Genomic DNA, 12736 nt, shown 5'->3' on the forward strand with positions numbered 1-12736 from the left:
GCAAGGGGACACGCCTCCGGTGCCCCTCCATCCCACGCTCTGCTTTTTAGGTTTCCCACTCACTGATGTGCTCAGGGTGCAGGGCTGGGGGGGAACCCCAGCCTGGAGGGGTGGGCTACTGACAAGGAGGGTTTCGAGAGAGGTAGGAAAATCCAGGCATATTTGTGAGCCAAGGCTGATGCATCCAGGCGCAGTCTCTGGGTATGTTTTATGGCCACCCCTCCTGGCATCTTCTGCAGAGTCCCCAGGTCTAGACCCTACGTCACCAGGCCACGTGTAACCCCGTGGTGCCCCACGCGCAGGTCACTCAATCACTGGGACACAGGCAGGCAGGTCTCCAGAGCATTTATTCTTTCCCAGTGGGGAGGGTGTAGGGGGTCCAAGTGGTCCGAGGGGAGCAGGCCCCTACATGTACCACATGAAGCCGTAGGTGGCATCGAGAATCTCCTCATTCGTGCGCAGCCCATAGAGCTCGCCCATCATGGGAGTCACCCAGCGCGTTGTGTGGAACACAGACTCACCCACCTGTGGAGACAGAGGAATATGGGTGGGGGTGCAGCTACCCCCTCAGGCCCACACTACCTCCTGGGACCCCACTAGGCCTAGTGGCGACTCTGTCTACACCAAAAGCTTCTGCCTTCTCCTCCTCATGCCTGGCCCCCACTACTCCTCTCAGCCACAGGTTTCCCATGGTGCCTGTGTTTCTGCAGTGGCCTGGACCCCCACGCTCCCTGCCCAGGACCCACCTTCCAGTCAGGCACATCCTTCATGATGATGGCCTCCTCCTCCAGGTTCTCTCGAAGCATCTGCAGGACCCTGTGGGGTGGAATGGAAGGTGAGGGACAGGCCTGAGCACCCCGAGGGACCCCTGCCTAACAGACCTGCCAGGACCCTCCCTGTTCTACTCCCCATCACCTCCTGCCACTTCCAACCCTGCACATGCTGACCCCTCTTGTCCCTTCCCCCCTACAAACTTCTACTGTCCTCCTGCTGCAGCCTCAATGTCTTCTCCTTCAGGGAGCCTTCCCATTCTGTCCCTCGGGTCCCCACTTTAAGTCAGTTTGGGGCCCTCTCCAAGGGTGACAGCAACCCCACGTATGCAAGGACACAGCTGTCAGTCCCCACGTGCATTCTGGCCAGGTCCTGCACTGCAGGATGGGACACTCAGGCCTGTGACCTTCCACCCCTGGTCTCAGCGGCCCCACCTCCGGTCCTTCTCTGCCTGCAACAGCGGCATCAGCGCGATGCGGGCCTCGAAGTCCTCGATCTGCAAGCGCCTGTGAACCCCCCAAACCAACAGATTAGATCAGGCTGGAGCTGGGGTAGATGACGTGGCCTTAGAGCCACAGGGTGAGCATGGGGAAGGGGGCTGGGCGAGAGGCAAGTGAGCGGGGCAAGGCTTGGGCAGTAAGCTCTACCTGCCAGAAAATGGGAAACGGGGCGGGGGGGGGGGGGCACACAGGTGGCACAGGCACTGGTCCACAAGACTGCTGGCTTCACACTTTCTTTTTAATTAAAAACTTTATTTCTTAATCCTAAAAACAGCCCTGGCCTGATGATTGTGGTGAACTGGGGATGGGGGATGGGACCTTTATCACAGGGCTCTGGGCCTTATAAAACCACATCCTCTTCATGTCAAAATAACGTGGGGTGTGAGTCCAGGGCAGGCAGTTCTGTCTCTTTGAGCCACCAGCCCCATTCACGCTGGGGGAGCGGCACCCAGTGATGTGGCCACGCAAGTGGCTCCTCATCGCTAGGAATCTCAGCCACACAGGGAAGGGTCTGGATGAGCAGCCCCACTCCAAGCCGCTGCCCCCACCACAGCCACACAGTTGTCACTACTGTGCCCATCTCTCCGCGGGTGCTCCCAGGAAGCCGGACCTGGTCTGAGCGTACTCAACGTCCAGTACCTGACACATGCCGGCTGCCTTCAGCACTACCCTCCGGTATTCCCAGACTTGTGGAGGGCAGGTGAGCTCAAGGGGGGTGCTAAGGACACGTAACACAGGGTGGGGTGGGGCAGGGCAGACGGGCTCAGCCAGTAAGGGGTCAATGAGGAGGGGTCACCAGGCAGGGCATCAGGCCAGCTTAGAGGCAGCCAGAGTCTGAATGGAGGCCACCATCTGCCTTGGTGCCTAAGGCCCCATGTGGCTGGCACGACCATTGTCTTGCGTGGCCTGTTTCTAAGCCCTTACTGTCCTCACTGCCTGGTTACCACTGACAAAAACCCACTAAGAGAGGGCGCCTGGGTGGCTCAGACAGTTGAGCGTCTGCCTTTGGCTCAGGTCATGGTCCCAGAGTCCCGGGATCGAGTCCCGCATTGGGCTCCCTGCTCCTTGGGAGCCTGCTTCTCCCTCTGCTTCTCTCTCTCTGTCTCTCATGAATAAATAAATAAATAAAAAATCTTAAAAAAAAAAAAAAACCCACTAAGAGAGCATGTTCTGGGTCTGCCCCTCCATGTCCACCTGATGGGCTGTCCTAATCCAGACCTTCAGGTCCCTAGCAGCAGAGGCCAAGGGATGCCCAGTGAAGAGCTGCTCACTTATGAGTCCTTTCTTGAGTGGAAAGTTCAGAAATGGACTCAGTCCAGGTCCATACTCCTTGGGTCTTGAGGGGTTGACAAAGGGCCCCAGTGGACACCAGGTGCACTCCCGCCCTCAGCAGCCTGGGGCCTGGGGCCTACCTGCGCTCGCGGTTCCACTTCATCATGCTCCAGTACCCGAAGAGCAAGGTCCCAATGCCCACAGCAAACATGCTGTAGCCTGTGGGGAGAGGGGCCACCAGCTCAGCGCTTACTTACCCTTGGGACAGGCCACCCCTTGTAGTTTCTTCTCGTGAAGTATTAAACCACTTGCCGTGCAAATACACCAGAAATATTGATGCGGGAAAAGGTGAAAGTCTTAGTGACCCCCTCCTAGAGATGGCCAGTACTGTCTCTAGTGCATATTTCTTCAGATTATTTTTTTGTCCCTGTGGAATGTCCACCGGCCCCTTCCCTTGGACCCCCTCCTCCGAAACTGCAGACCACTCTTTATTCTGTTCACCTACCCTGCAGGCAGGGACACCAGGCTGCCTCAGCTTTTCTCTGACAAGGGAGGTAGCTGCAGCTGCCACACCTCTGCCCCCCATGCCACAGTTTCTAGAAGGTACAGTCTGGGCAGGGACTGCAGGAGAGCCCGAGGGTCTTGCTGTTTATGGTTGGGGGGCCCCAGCCCCACAATCTTCTAGAAGGTTGTTTGGTTCCCAGTCAGAAGGTGCTTCCATGGGGAAGGATGGTGTCTACAGCTGGGTCCAGCTCCATGGTGGCTCCTGGCTGCCTGGGCCACTTCTCTGAGTGCTGCCCACAGGGGGCTGGATGGGGCTGCCACAGGCAGGCAGTGCCCTGCAGGGCCCGCCCAGCCACCCCTGGGCTCCCTGGGGTACTGCCTCCTGGCCCAGCAGATTAAGCCCCCTGCCTGGGCACCAGGGGACAGAGGCTGCCATGAATATTTACTGACACCAGCAGGCACCTGCGCTGTAATTCTGACTGACAGGCTGTGGGCCTGCTGCGGTCTTCAGGGAAGCCCAAGTTGCCTGCGGCCTGGTTGGGGCTAGCTCACCCCATACCCTCTAATCTTTTGAGCTGTAGTCTCTTCCCTGGACAGGCCTTGTGGTTGCCCGGAAAAACTGACAAACTTGGCCAGGTCGAGCTCCAGTTAACACCCAGTAAATGACCAGCAAATGGTGGGTGAGGCCACTCCCTAGGACTTGTGGGGGGCAGAGGGGCTCTGGGAGTCCCGGCCCTGCTCGCTGCCTGCAGGGGGCCTCTGTTGTCCCTGTCCTCATCTTTCTTCTTCAGCTCGATGCAGCACACGTTTTTTCTGGCATCTCTACTGGACCCAAAGATGCATGAGAAGCTGGTTAGATTTTTCAGCCCCTCAGTTAAACTTGTTAAAAACATTAGCTCAGGGCGCCTGGGTGGCTCAGTTGGTTGAGCGACTGCCTTCGGCTCAGGTCATGATCCTGGAGTCCTGGGATCGAGTCCCGCATCGGGCTCCCTGCTCAGCGGGGGGTCTGCTTCTCCCTCTGACCCTCTTCCCACTCGTGCTCTCTGTCTCTCATTCTCTCTCTCTCAAATAAATAAATAAAATCTTAAAAAAAAAAAAAAACAAAACATTAGCTCAGGAGCGCCTGGGTGGCTCCATTCGTTAAGCGCTTGCCTTCGGCTCAGGTCATGATCTCAGGGTCCTGGAACTGAGCCCCTGCATCGGGCTCTGATCAGCAGGGAGTCTGCTTCTCCTTCTCCCCTCTGTGCTCATGCTCTCTCTCTCTCTCCCTCGCTCTCAAATAAATAAATAAATAAATCTTAAAAATGCAAAACAAACATTAGCTCAGAGTAAGACACTTCCATGTTATAGGGGGCAGACAGCGAAGGCGCCTGGTTCCTATGCACAGAGGGAGAACCTCTCCCGAGAGGCCCGAGTGCCCAGAACCAGCTCCCAGCACAACTATGGCTCTTACACATGGCTGACCACCTGGGCTAGACAGGAACATCTTAGAAGAGCTGCCTCTTTCTTTTCAGTAGCTATAGAGAAGCCCAGGGGCCTCTTCTTTTGACTGGGCCCCAGGGCATAATCCTGGGCTATCCTCATGGAGACCCCTTGTCTTCACACCAGGCACTCACGTGTGGGCCCATGTGTAAGATAAATTCCAAGATAAAGGTGACCTGTACGAATGTACAGCTCTTTCTTGCTGACAGTGGTGAGGCTGAGAACCCAGACCCTCAGCGTGGGTCTGTGCCTCAGGAGCTGCCAGTCTGGTGGGGGAGGCTGATGAGGGGCATGCCCAGAAGTGGGTGCAAGGCCACGAGTAAAGAAGACCTGAATAAATGGAAACACATCCTGTGTTTAGTATCAGCACTTAACATTGTTCAGATGGCAGCATTCCCCAAACTAAGGTACCAGTTCAATGGAGTCCCATCAGAATCCCAACCTTTCCCCCTTACCAGCCCTACAGAAACCGAGGAGCAGATTGTGAAATTCATATGGAAATTCAAGGGCCCAGATTAACCAAACAATTCTGAAAAACAACAAAGTTGGAGGACTCACACTTCACAATTTCAAACTTAACACACAGCTGTGTGTACAAGACAGTGTGGCATGGCATCAGGATAGACATGTACATTGATGGAACAGAGCTGAGAGTCCAAAAATAAACCCTCACATTTACGGTCAATTGATTTTGGACAAGGGTGCCAAGATAATTCAATGGGGAAAGAATAGTCTTTCAGCAAATTGGATAAGTGGATAGCCACATGCAAAAGAATAAAGTGTGCTTTTTCCTTCCCCCACACACAAAAATTAACTGAAAATGGATCAAAGACCTCAATTTGAGAGCTAAAACTATAAAACTCTTAGAAAACAGATTTGTCAGTCTCTGTGACCTTGGATGAGGCAATGGCTTCTTAGCTAGGACACCAGAAGCACAAGTGACAAAAGAAAAAAACAGATGAATTAGGCTTCACTGAAATGAAAAACTTTTGTGCTACAAATGATGCCGTCAAGCTGAAAAGACAACCCCCAGAATGGAAGAAAGTCTCTGAAAATCATGTATCTGATAAGGGAATGGTAACCAAGATGTATAAAGAACTCTGTAATTCAGTAATAAAATGATGAACAACCTGGGGCACCTGGGTGGCTCAGCCGGTTAAGCATCCCACTCTTGGGCGCCTGGGTGGCTCAGTTGGTTAGGTGACTGCCTTCGGCTCAGGTCATGATCCTGGAATCTCTGGATTGAGTCCCGCATCGGGCTCCCTGCTGGGCAGGGAGTCTGCTTCTCCCTCTGACCCTCCCCCCTCTCATGTGCTCTCTCTCATTCTTTCTCTCTCAAATAAATAAATAAAATCTTAAAAAAAAAAAAAAATCTTTAAGCATCCCACTCTTGGTGAAAGGCTGTCATGGTCTCAGGGCTGTGGGATCAAGCCCTGCATTTGGGCTCCATGCTGGGTGTATAGAGCCTGCTTAAGATTCTCCTCCCCACCTGCCCTGCGCTTGCACACTCTCTCACTCAAAAAAACTAAAAAAACTAAAAAAAAACCCAAAAAACAATGAACCACCCAATTAAAAAATGTATAAAGGACTTGGAAGATATTTCTCCTGGAAAGCTATACAAATGGCCTATAGACACATGAAAAGATGCTCAACATCATTAGCCACCAGGGAGATGCAAATCAAAACCACAATAAGATATCACCTCACACCCACTGGGATGGCTAGAATTTAAAAAAAAGGAAACTAATTAGTGTTGTCCAGATGTGGAGAAATTGGAAATTCCATAAACTAACTGCAGGAAGAAACGTAAAACAGTACAGCCAATCTGGAAAACAGTTTGGCAGTTCCTTGAAACATTAAATGTGGAGTTACCATATGACCTAGCTATGCCACTCCTAGGTGAAATTTCTCGCAAGAAAAATGAAACCTGGGCGCCTGGGTGGCTCAGATGGTTAAGCGTCTGCCTTCAGCTCAGGTCATGATCTCAGGGTCCTGGGATCGAGTCCCGCATCAGGTTCCCTGCTCAGTGCAGAGCCTGCTTCTCCCTCTGCCACTCCCTCTGCTTGTGCTCTTCTGTCTATCTCTCTGTCAAATAAATAAATAAAATCTTAAAAAAAAAAAAAAAGAAAAGAAAAATGAAACCTATATCCACATAGAAGCTTGCATAGGAATGTTCAAAGCAGCCAAAAATGTGGTAACAATTCAAATGTCTATCAAGTGGTAAATGGATATGCAAACTGTGGTCCATTCATACAAGAATATTATTCAACCAAAAAATAAACAAACAAGTAAAATGAAGCTTGGACACATGCTACACCATGCACATTAAAAACATCCTGCTGAGTGAAAGCAGCCAGACACCAGAGGCCACATAAAATAGAAGCCCATTTACATGAAATGTCCAGAACTGGCAAATCCATAGAAACACAAAGCAGACTGGTGGTTGCCAGGGGCTGGGAGAGGGAGGATGAGGAGTCACTGCTCATGAGGTCAGGGTTTCCTTTTGGAGTGATGGAAGTGTTATAAATTTATCTATTTATTTAGATTTATTTATTTATTTGAGAGAGAGAGCATATGCATGCACGCACGCACACCCGGGGAGAGGGAGGGGCAGAGGGACAGCGAAACCCAACCAGACTCCCCGCTGATGGCAGAGCCCCATGCAGAGCTTAATCCCATGACTCTGAGATCACGACCTGAGCCGAAACCAAGAGTCAGACACTTAACCGACTGTGCCACCCAGGTGCCCCAGAAGTGTTATAAATTTAGATCCTGGTGATGGTTATGAAACTGAATAGACTAATGTGTACACATGAAATAGGTGAATTGTATGGTACTGTCTGTGAATTAAAAAAAAAAAAAAGTTAAAAGACACAAGGGAAAAAAAGAAAGGGCCACCCACTGGGCACAGGAGGGAGTGGAGAAGAGAACTGAGTGGAAAAGACAGGGGTAGCAGTCACTTTGGGAACAGTGTGGATTAAAGGTAGTCTGAGTCAGCTTTGCAGGTTCTAGGACGCTAGTGGAGAGTGATCTAGGCAGGGAGGAGGGGAGTGGATGCCAGGCTTGTGTGTAGGACTAATGGGGAGAGGGCCACTGGGGACTATGGCTCAAACGCAAGGCTGGAGGAGGGCACAGGACAGATGATTAGGGTAGGGTGCAGGATGGAGAGCAGGGCCATTGCACTTGCTGTTCCCGTCACCTAGGGGACTTTCAGAGAGGTCCTTCCAGCCCAGCCTGGCTAAAGCAGGTCCTGGTTAGCTCGGGCCTTGCCAAAATGGGAAATTCTGGTGCGTTATGTTCATCTCCTCTGCTAGGCTATGAGCTCTTCCAGACAGGGCTCAGTGCACATGCACACTCAACAAGTAACTACTGAATGCAGGGACATAACAAAGACCATGCCACCAGAAGGGGTCTCTTCCTCACCCCACTGCAGCCAGGGGGCAGGTTTGTATATGCTACAATGCAAGTTGGTGTGAAGGGGTGTAACTAGGAGGCCCAAGCCTAGATAATGGTATAGAGGGCACATGGGAGGCACTTCCATGTCATGAACTGGGAGAGGACTGGGATGAAGGGCACATTTGTGACTTAAAAATAAAAAAGAGACATGTTGACTAGGGGGAGCCCAGTCAACCCAGTCTGGCTACAGGTCACACAGGTGCACATGTGTAAACAGACCTCATGCTGCACACCTGAGGGGTACACTGGCCTGGGTGTTTAGTGATACTTGAGAAAAGAAATTGAAGAAATTCAGATCACATTATTTTTGTTGAATCTGTTCTGGGATGAGTCAAGTATCAAGGTGATGCCAAATCTAGCCTGTAACCTGTTTTTGTAATGGCTCTTGGGCTAAGAACACTTTCAGGTTTGTAAACAGCTGTAAAAATGCAGCAGCAGAGGAGTGCCTGGGTAGCTCAATTGGTTAAGCATTCCTTCGGCTCAGGTTGTGATCTTGGGGGTCTTGGTATTGAGCACCATTACAGTCTCCCCACTCTGTGGGGAGTCTGCTTGTCCCTCTCTCTCTCCCCCTCCCCCTGCTTGTGCTCTCTTGAGCTCTCTCAAATAAATAAATAAAATCTTAAAAAAAAAAAGGCAGCAACAGTGGACAGAGACCATCTGATCCCCAAAGTGTAAAATATTTATCTGGTCCTTTATAGAAAAAGTCTGCTAACGGATGTTTTGGGAAACAAAAAAGCCAAGAAGGGGCTGGGAGGAGCTTGAGTTTTCACCTGATACTTTCCCACTGTCTGAATTCTTTTTTACCATGCCCGTATATTTTTTTTTAATCGAGGCACATGTACATAACATTAAAGTTCGACGAGTTATGGGAAATGTATTCATCTTTTTTTTTTTTTTAAGATTTTATTTATTTATTTGACAGAGACACAGCGAGAGAGGGAACACAAGCAGGGGGAGTGGGAGAGGGAGAAGCAGGCCCCCCGCTGAGCAGGGAGCCCGACGCCGGGCTCGATCCCAGGACCCTGGGACCATGACCTGAGCTGAAGGCAGACGCTTAACGACTGAGCCACCCAGGCGCCCCTGAAATGTATTCATCCTTGTTTAAAATTTTGTATTTCTCGGGGCGCCTGGGTGGCTCAGTCGGTTAAACGTCTGCCTTCCGCTCAGGTCTGATCCCAGGGTCCTGGGATCGAGCCCCATATCGGGCTCCCTGCTCCGCGGGAAGCCTCCTTCTCCCTCTCCCACTCCCCCTGCTTGTATTCCCTGTCTCGCTGTGTCTCTCTCTGTCAAATAAATAAAATCTTAAAATAAAATAAAATTTTGTATTTCTCTGTTAACCCTAGGTGCAAAGTATGTGGCCCTTCTACTTTTTTTTTTTCTTTTACATTTTCTTGTGTTGAGCCCAATAACAAAATTTTAAATGTTACTTAAAACATTTGAAAAATTTAAGAATACATATTCCTGGGACATCCGCAGGTAGGGACTACCAGAGAGGAACATCTTCTAAATTCCCTCAATGTTTCAGTTTCAGCACGAGTTTTACACTGAGTAGCCCTGGGGGCAGGGCCTCAGTTTCCCCACTTGTGAAAAGGAAGGGTGGCTGAGGGCTCGGGGCACGGGCTACATTGATCTGTCTAACCAACTGTAGAATGGGAAGAATTAACGGGACCGACCTCCCGGACTGTCCTGTGAAGAAAACAAAGCTTAATAAGCGTTCGACAAACTCCAGCAGTTATCCTCGTTACTACCGAAGCTATCGGGAATCCCTGGGCTCCGCCTCCTGTCACACTGCGGCGGAAACTGAGGCCCGCGAGACTCCCCGGAGCCCCGAAGCCCCAACCCTGACACCCCAGCGTAGTGCGACACTGACCCGACAGTCCCCGACGCGGAAGGTTCCGCTTGTAGTCGATGGGGCCATAGCCCCCCGGAGGGGGCATGTCCTGTTTCACCTTCGATGCTGCCATGCTCGCGGGACCCCAACTTCCGGCCGCGAGCGGAAGTTACGTCCGGCGGCCGCCGCCATGATGAGTGTGGCGGAATGGACCGCGCATGTCTTGGGCGGGACTAGGGCGCCTAGGACGCTAGTGTAACGATCCCACCGCGAAAGAGAGCTTGGGCAATAGGTCCAGGGATCGACTGGGCGGCCAGGCTGTAGCCGAGGACTCCGTATTTCTTCTCTTAGACGGGGCTTGGCTCAGTCGGTGTAGACGCCTGTAGCCTGTCCGGTCGCCCGGGTCCTTGCCCTAAAGCACCTCCGTACGCCTTCCCTCTGGTGCAGTGCTGAGGCCATTCAGAGACCCCAAGCTCCTGAGGGAGCCGGGTCACCGAGTTAAGCCCCCTCTCTCGTTTTCTCCCCTTCGCGGGTCTGTGCGGGCGTCCCAAAGCTCCACATGGCCAGAGCTGGGTACACGAAGCTGGGGGGCGACTGCTGCTCAGATTCGACTCATGAAGAGCCGCCCCAATGCCAGGCACCGATTCTGCTCCCGAGTGGTGGTCGGGACCCTTTGCCAGGGTCTCTCATGGGAAGTGGGCCATCCAGAGCGATTATGAGTCACAAAGCCTGATGGCCTTGGGGGCCCTGTGGGGCGGGGTCCAGGGGGCCCCCACCCCAAGGCGGGGTGACGCCCGTGGTCACTTCACAAGGCAGAAATTGTTACCTGGGCAATAAAAGGCACCGCTGCGGCGGGGACCCGGGAGTGGGCACATGGGGGTGCGGGTGTGCAGGTGCCAAGCGCCATGGGTTAGGCCCGATATTGGAGTCCGGCCGCCCCCCGACAGCAGCCGCCTCCTGCTCCCCGCGCGCCCCAGGCGCCACCATGTCGGGCGACAAACTTCTGAGCGAACTCGGCTATAAGCTGGGACGCACGATAGGCGAGGGCAGTTACTCCAAGGTGAAGGTGGCCACGTCCAAGAAGTACAAGGGCACAGTGGCCATCAAGGTGGTGGACCGGCGGCGCGCGCCGCCCGACTTCGTCAACAAGTTTCTGCCGCGCGAGCTGTCCATCCTACGGGGCGTGCGACACCCGCACATTGTGCACGTCTTTGAGTTCATAGAGGTGTGCAATGGGAAGCTCTATATCGTGATGGAGGCGGCTGCCACCGACCTGCTGCAGGCAGTGCAGCGCAGCGGGCGCATCCCCGGGGGTCAGGCGCGTGACCTCTTCGCGCAGATCGCTGGGGCTGTGCGTTACCTGCATGACCACCACTTGGTGCACCGGGACCTCAAGTGCGAAAACGTGTTGTTGAGCCCCGACGAGCGCCGCGTGAAGCTCACTGACTTTGGCTTTGGTCGCCAGGCACACGGCTATCCTGACCTGAGCACCACCTACTGCGGCTCGGCCGCCTACGCGTCGCCTGAGGTACTCTTGGGTATCCCATACGACCCCAAGAAGTACGACGTGTGGAGCCTGGGCGTCGTGCTCTACGTCATGGTCACCGGGTGCATGCCCTTCGACGACTCGGACATCGCTGGTCTGCCCAGGCGCCAGAAGCGTGGCGTCCTCTACCCCGATGGCCTCGAGCTGTCCGAGCGCTGCAAGGCCCTGATCGCAGAACTGCTGCAGTTCAGCCCGTCCGCCAGGCCCTCAGCGGGCCAGGTAGCGCGCAACGGCTGGCTGCGTGCTGGGGACTCCAGCTAGACGCCGGGGTTCCCGCCATTCCCGCCGCCCTGAGCACTGCGCAAGCGCAGTGCACGCGCGCCAGGCGTGCTTCGGTACCCCCGCGAAGCCGACACGCGCCTCTGGGCACGCGCACTTCCCCCCTTTTCCGGTTTCTGGAGGTCCCGGGCGGTAGTCGCCCCTGCTTAGAATCTAGCTCCCCTCCCCACGATCCCGAGAGCGGGAGGGTGCAAGCGCTTCCTCTGTTCCCCAAGAGAAGGCCTCGGGAGGGAAAGGGACGAGAAGAAATGGAAGCATTGCGCCAGCGCGGAATGAGCGATGGCTGCGGGTAGGCGTTGGCTACCTGGAGGAGCTGCCAGCGAGTGGACGCGTGTGGAGGGCGTCCTTCTTTAGGCAGCCACGCAGGCTGGTGGGGGAAGGCACGCTCCGGGCGCTGCCTCCCTGGAACTTGCAATAAACTCGCTCTTCCTCGCAGCTGCCTCTAAAAATGGCCCCCTTTTACCAAGTAGGGGTGGGAGGTTGTCCCCCGGGGGAAGGCAGGCGTGGTGCCCCATTGTAGAGAAAGCTTCTAGCTCTAGGTCTCGAAAGGGAATTGGGAGGATTCAAACCGGACTTTTGGGCTCTCCAGCCTCAAGAGAACTCGAAGGGTCGTGCCGGGGTCGTGATGGCCCTGGCAATAGAGATGCGGGGCTGGGGAGCAAGGATCCCAGCACCCTCACCGTGTTTAAGGATTCAGCAGCGGGGGGGTGAGGGGCGTGGCGGGGGGCCGCCTGTCTCAACAGAAACTGAGCGTTTATAGATGAGGAAATTGAGGCCCACACAAATGACACTTGCCCAATAACACATCTGGAATTTGAAACTGGATATGGCTGGAGTGGGGTGGGGAGGTGGTGGAAGCTCTCCATAGTAAGGGCCCTTCCTTGGTAAAGAAGTTGTCTGGGGCAGGGGAGAGTCAAGAGTGAGGCATGAGGGGCGCCTGGGTGGCTCAGTTGGTTAAGCGACTGCCTTCGGCTCAGGTCATGATCCTGGAGTCCCAGGATTGAGTCCCGCATCGGGCTCCCTGCTCGGCAGGGGGTCTGCTTCTCCCTCTGACCCTCCTCCCTCTCATGCTCTCTGTCTCTCATTCTCTCTCTC

At 53.8% G+C, this 12736-nt stretch overlaps 2 protein-coding genes across 2 annotated transcripts; one reads left to right on the forward strand and one right to left on the reverse strand.

Moving 5' to 3' along the window:
* Positions 1 to 329: 329 nt before the first annotated feature.
* NDUFA13 (NADH:ubiquinone oxidoreductase subunit A13) lies at positions 330 to 10468 on the reverse strand. The gene is made up of 5 exons (XM_045862631.3): positions 9856 to 10468; positions 2684 to 2762; positions 1206 to 1277; positions 747 to 816; positions 330 to 525 (listed from the first exon to the last, which is right to left on the reverse strand). Exons 1-5 carry the CDS (start codon positions 9947 to 9949, stop codon positions 406 to 408), a joined length of 435 nt encoding a protein of 144 aa, XP_045718587.1. The 5' UTR covers positions 9950 to 10468; the 3' UTR covers positions 330 to 405.
* A 128-nt stretch (positions 10469 to 10596) lies between these two features.
* On the forward strand, positions 10597 to 12531 carry TSSK6 (testis specific serine kinase 6). The gene has a single exon (XM_045863831.3). It carries the CDS (start codon positions 10802 to 10804, stop codon positions 11621 to 11623), a length of 822 nt encoding a protein of 273 aa, XP_045719787.1. The 5' UTR covers positions 10597 to 10801; the 3' UTR covers positions 11624 to 12531.
* The last annotated feature ends 205 nt before the right edge of the window (positions 12532 to 12736 follow it).

Source organism: Mirounga angustirostris, unplaced genomic scaffold (assembly GCF_029215605.1).
Source record: "Mirounga angustirostris isolate CCGP_5_RB_7025 unplaced genomic scaffold, mMirAng1.0.hap1 SCAF_1, whole genome shotgun sequence".
In the NCBI taxonomy this organism is placed as follows: domain Eukaryota; kingdom Metazoa; phylum Chordata; class Mammalia; order Carnivora; family Phocidae; genus Mirounga; species Mirounga angustirostris.

Coding starts and splice junctions, on each gene's coding strand:
- NDUFA13 (XM_045862631.3), bottom strand. CDS start 9,949: ATGGCAGCATCGAAGGTGAAACAGGACATGCCCCCTCCGGGGGGCTAT. Junction 2,763..9,855: donor TCCGCGTCGGGGACTGTCGG/GTCAGTGTCGCA, acceptor CTCTCCCCACAG/GCTACAGCATGTTTGCTGTG. Junction 1,278..2,683: donor AAGTGGAACCGCGAGCGCAG/GTAGGCCCCAGG, acceptor GGGGGTTCACAG/GCGCTTGCAGATCGAGGACT.
- TSSK6 (XM_045863831.3), top strand. CDS start 10,802: ATGTCGGGCGACAAACTTCTGAGCGAACTCGGCTATAAGCTGGGACGC.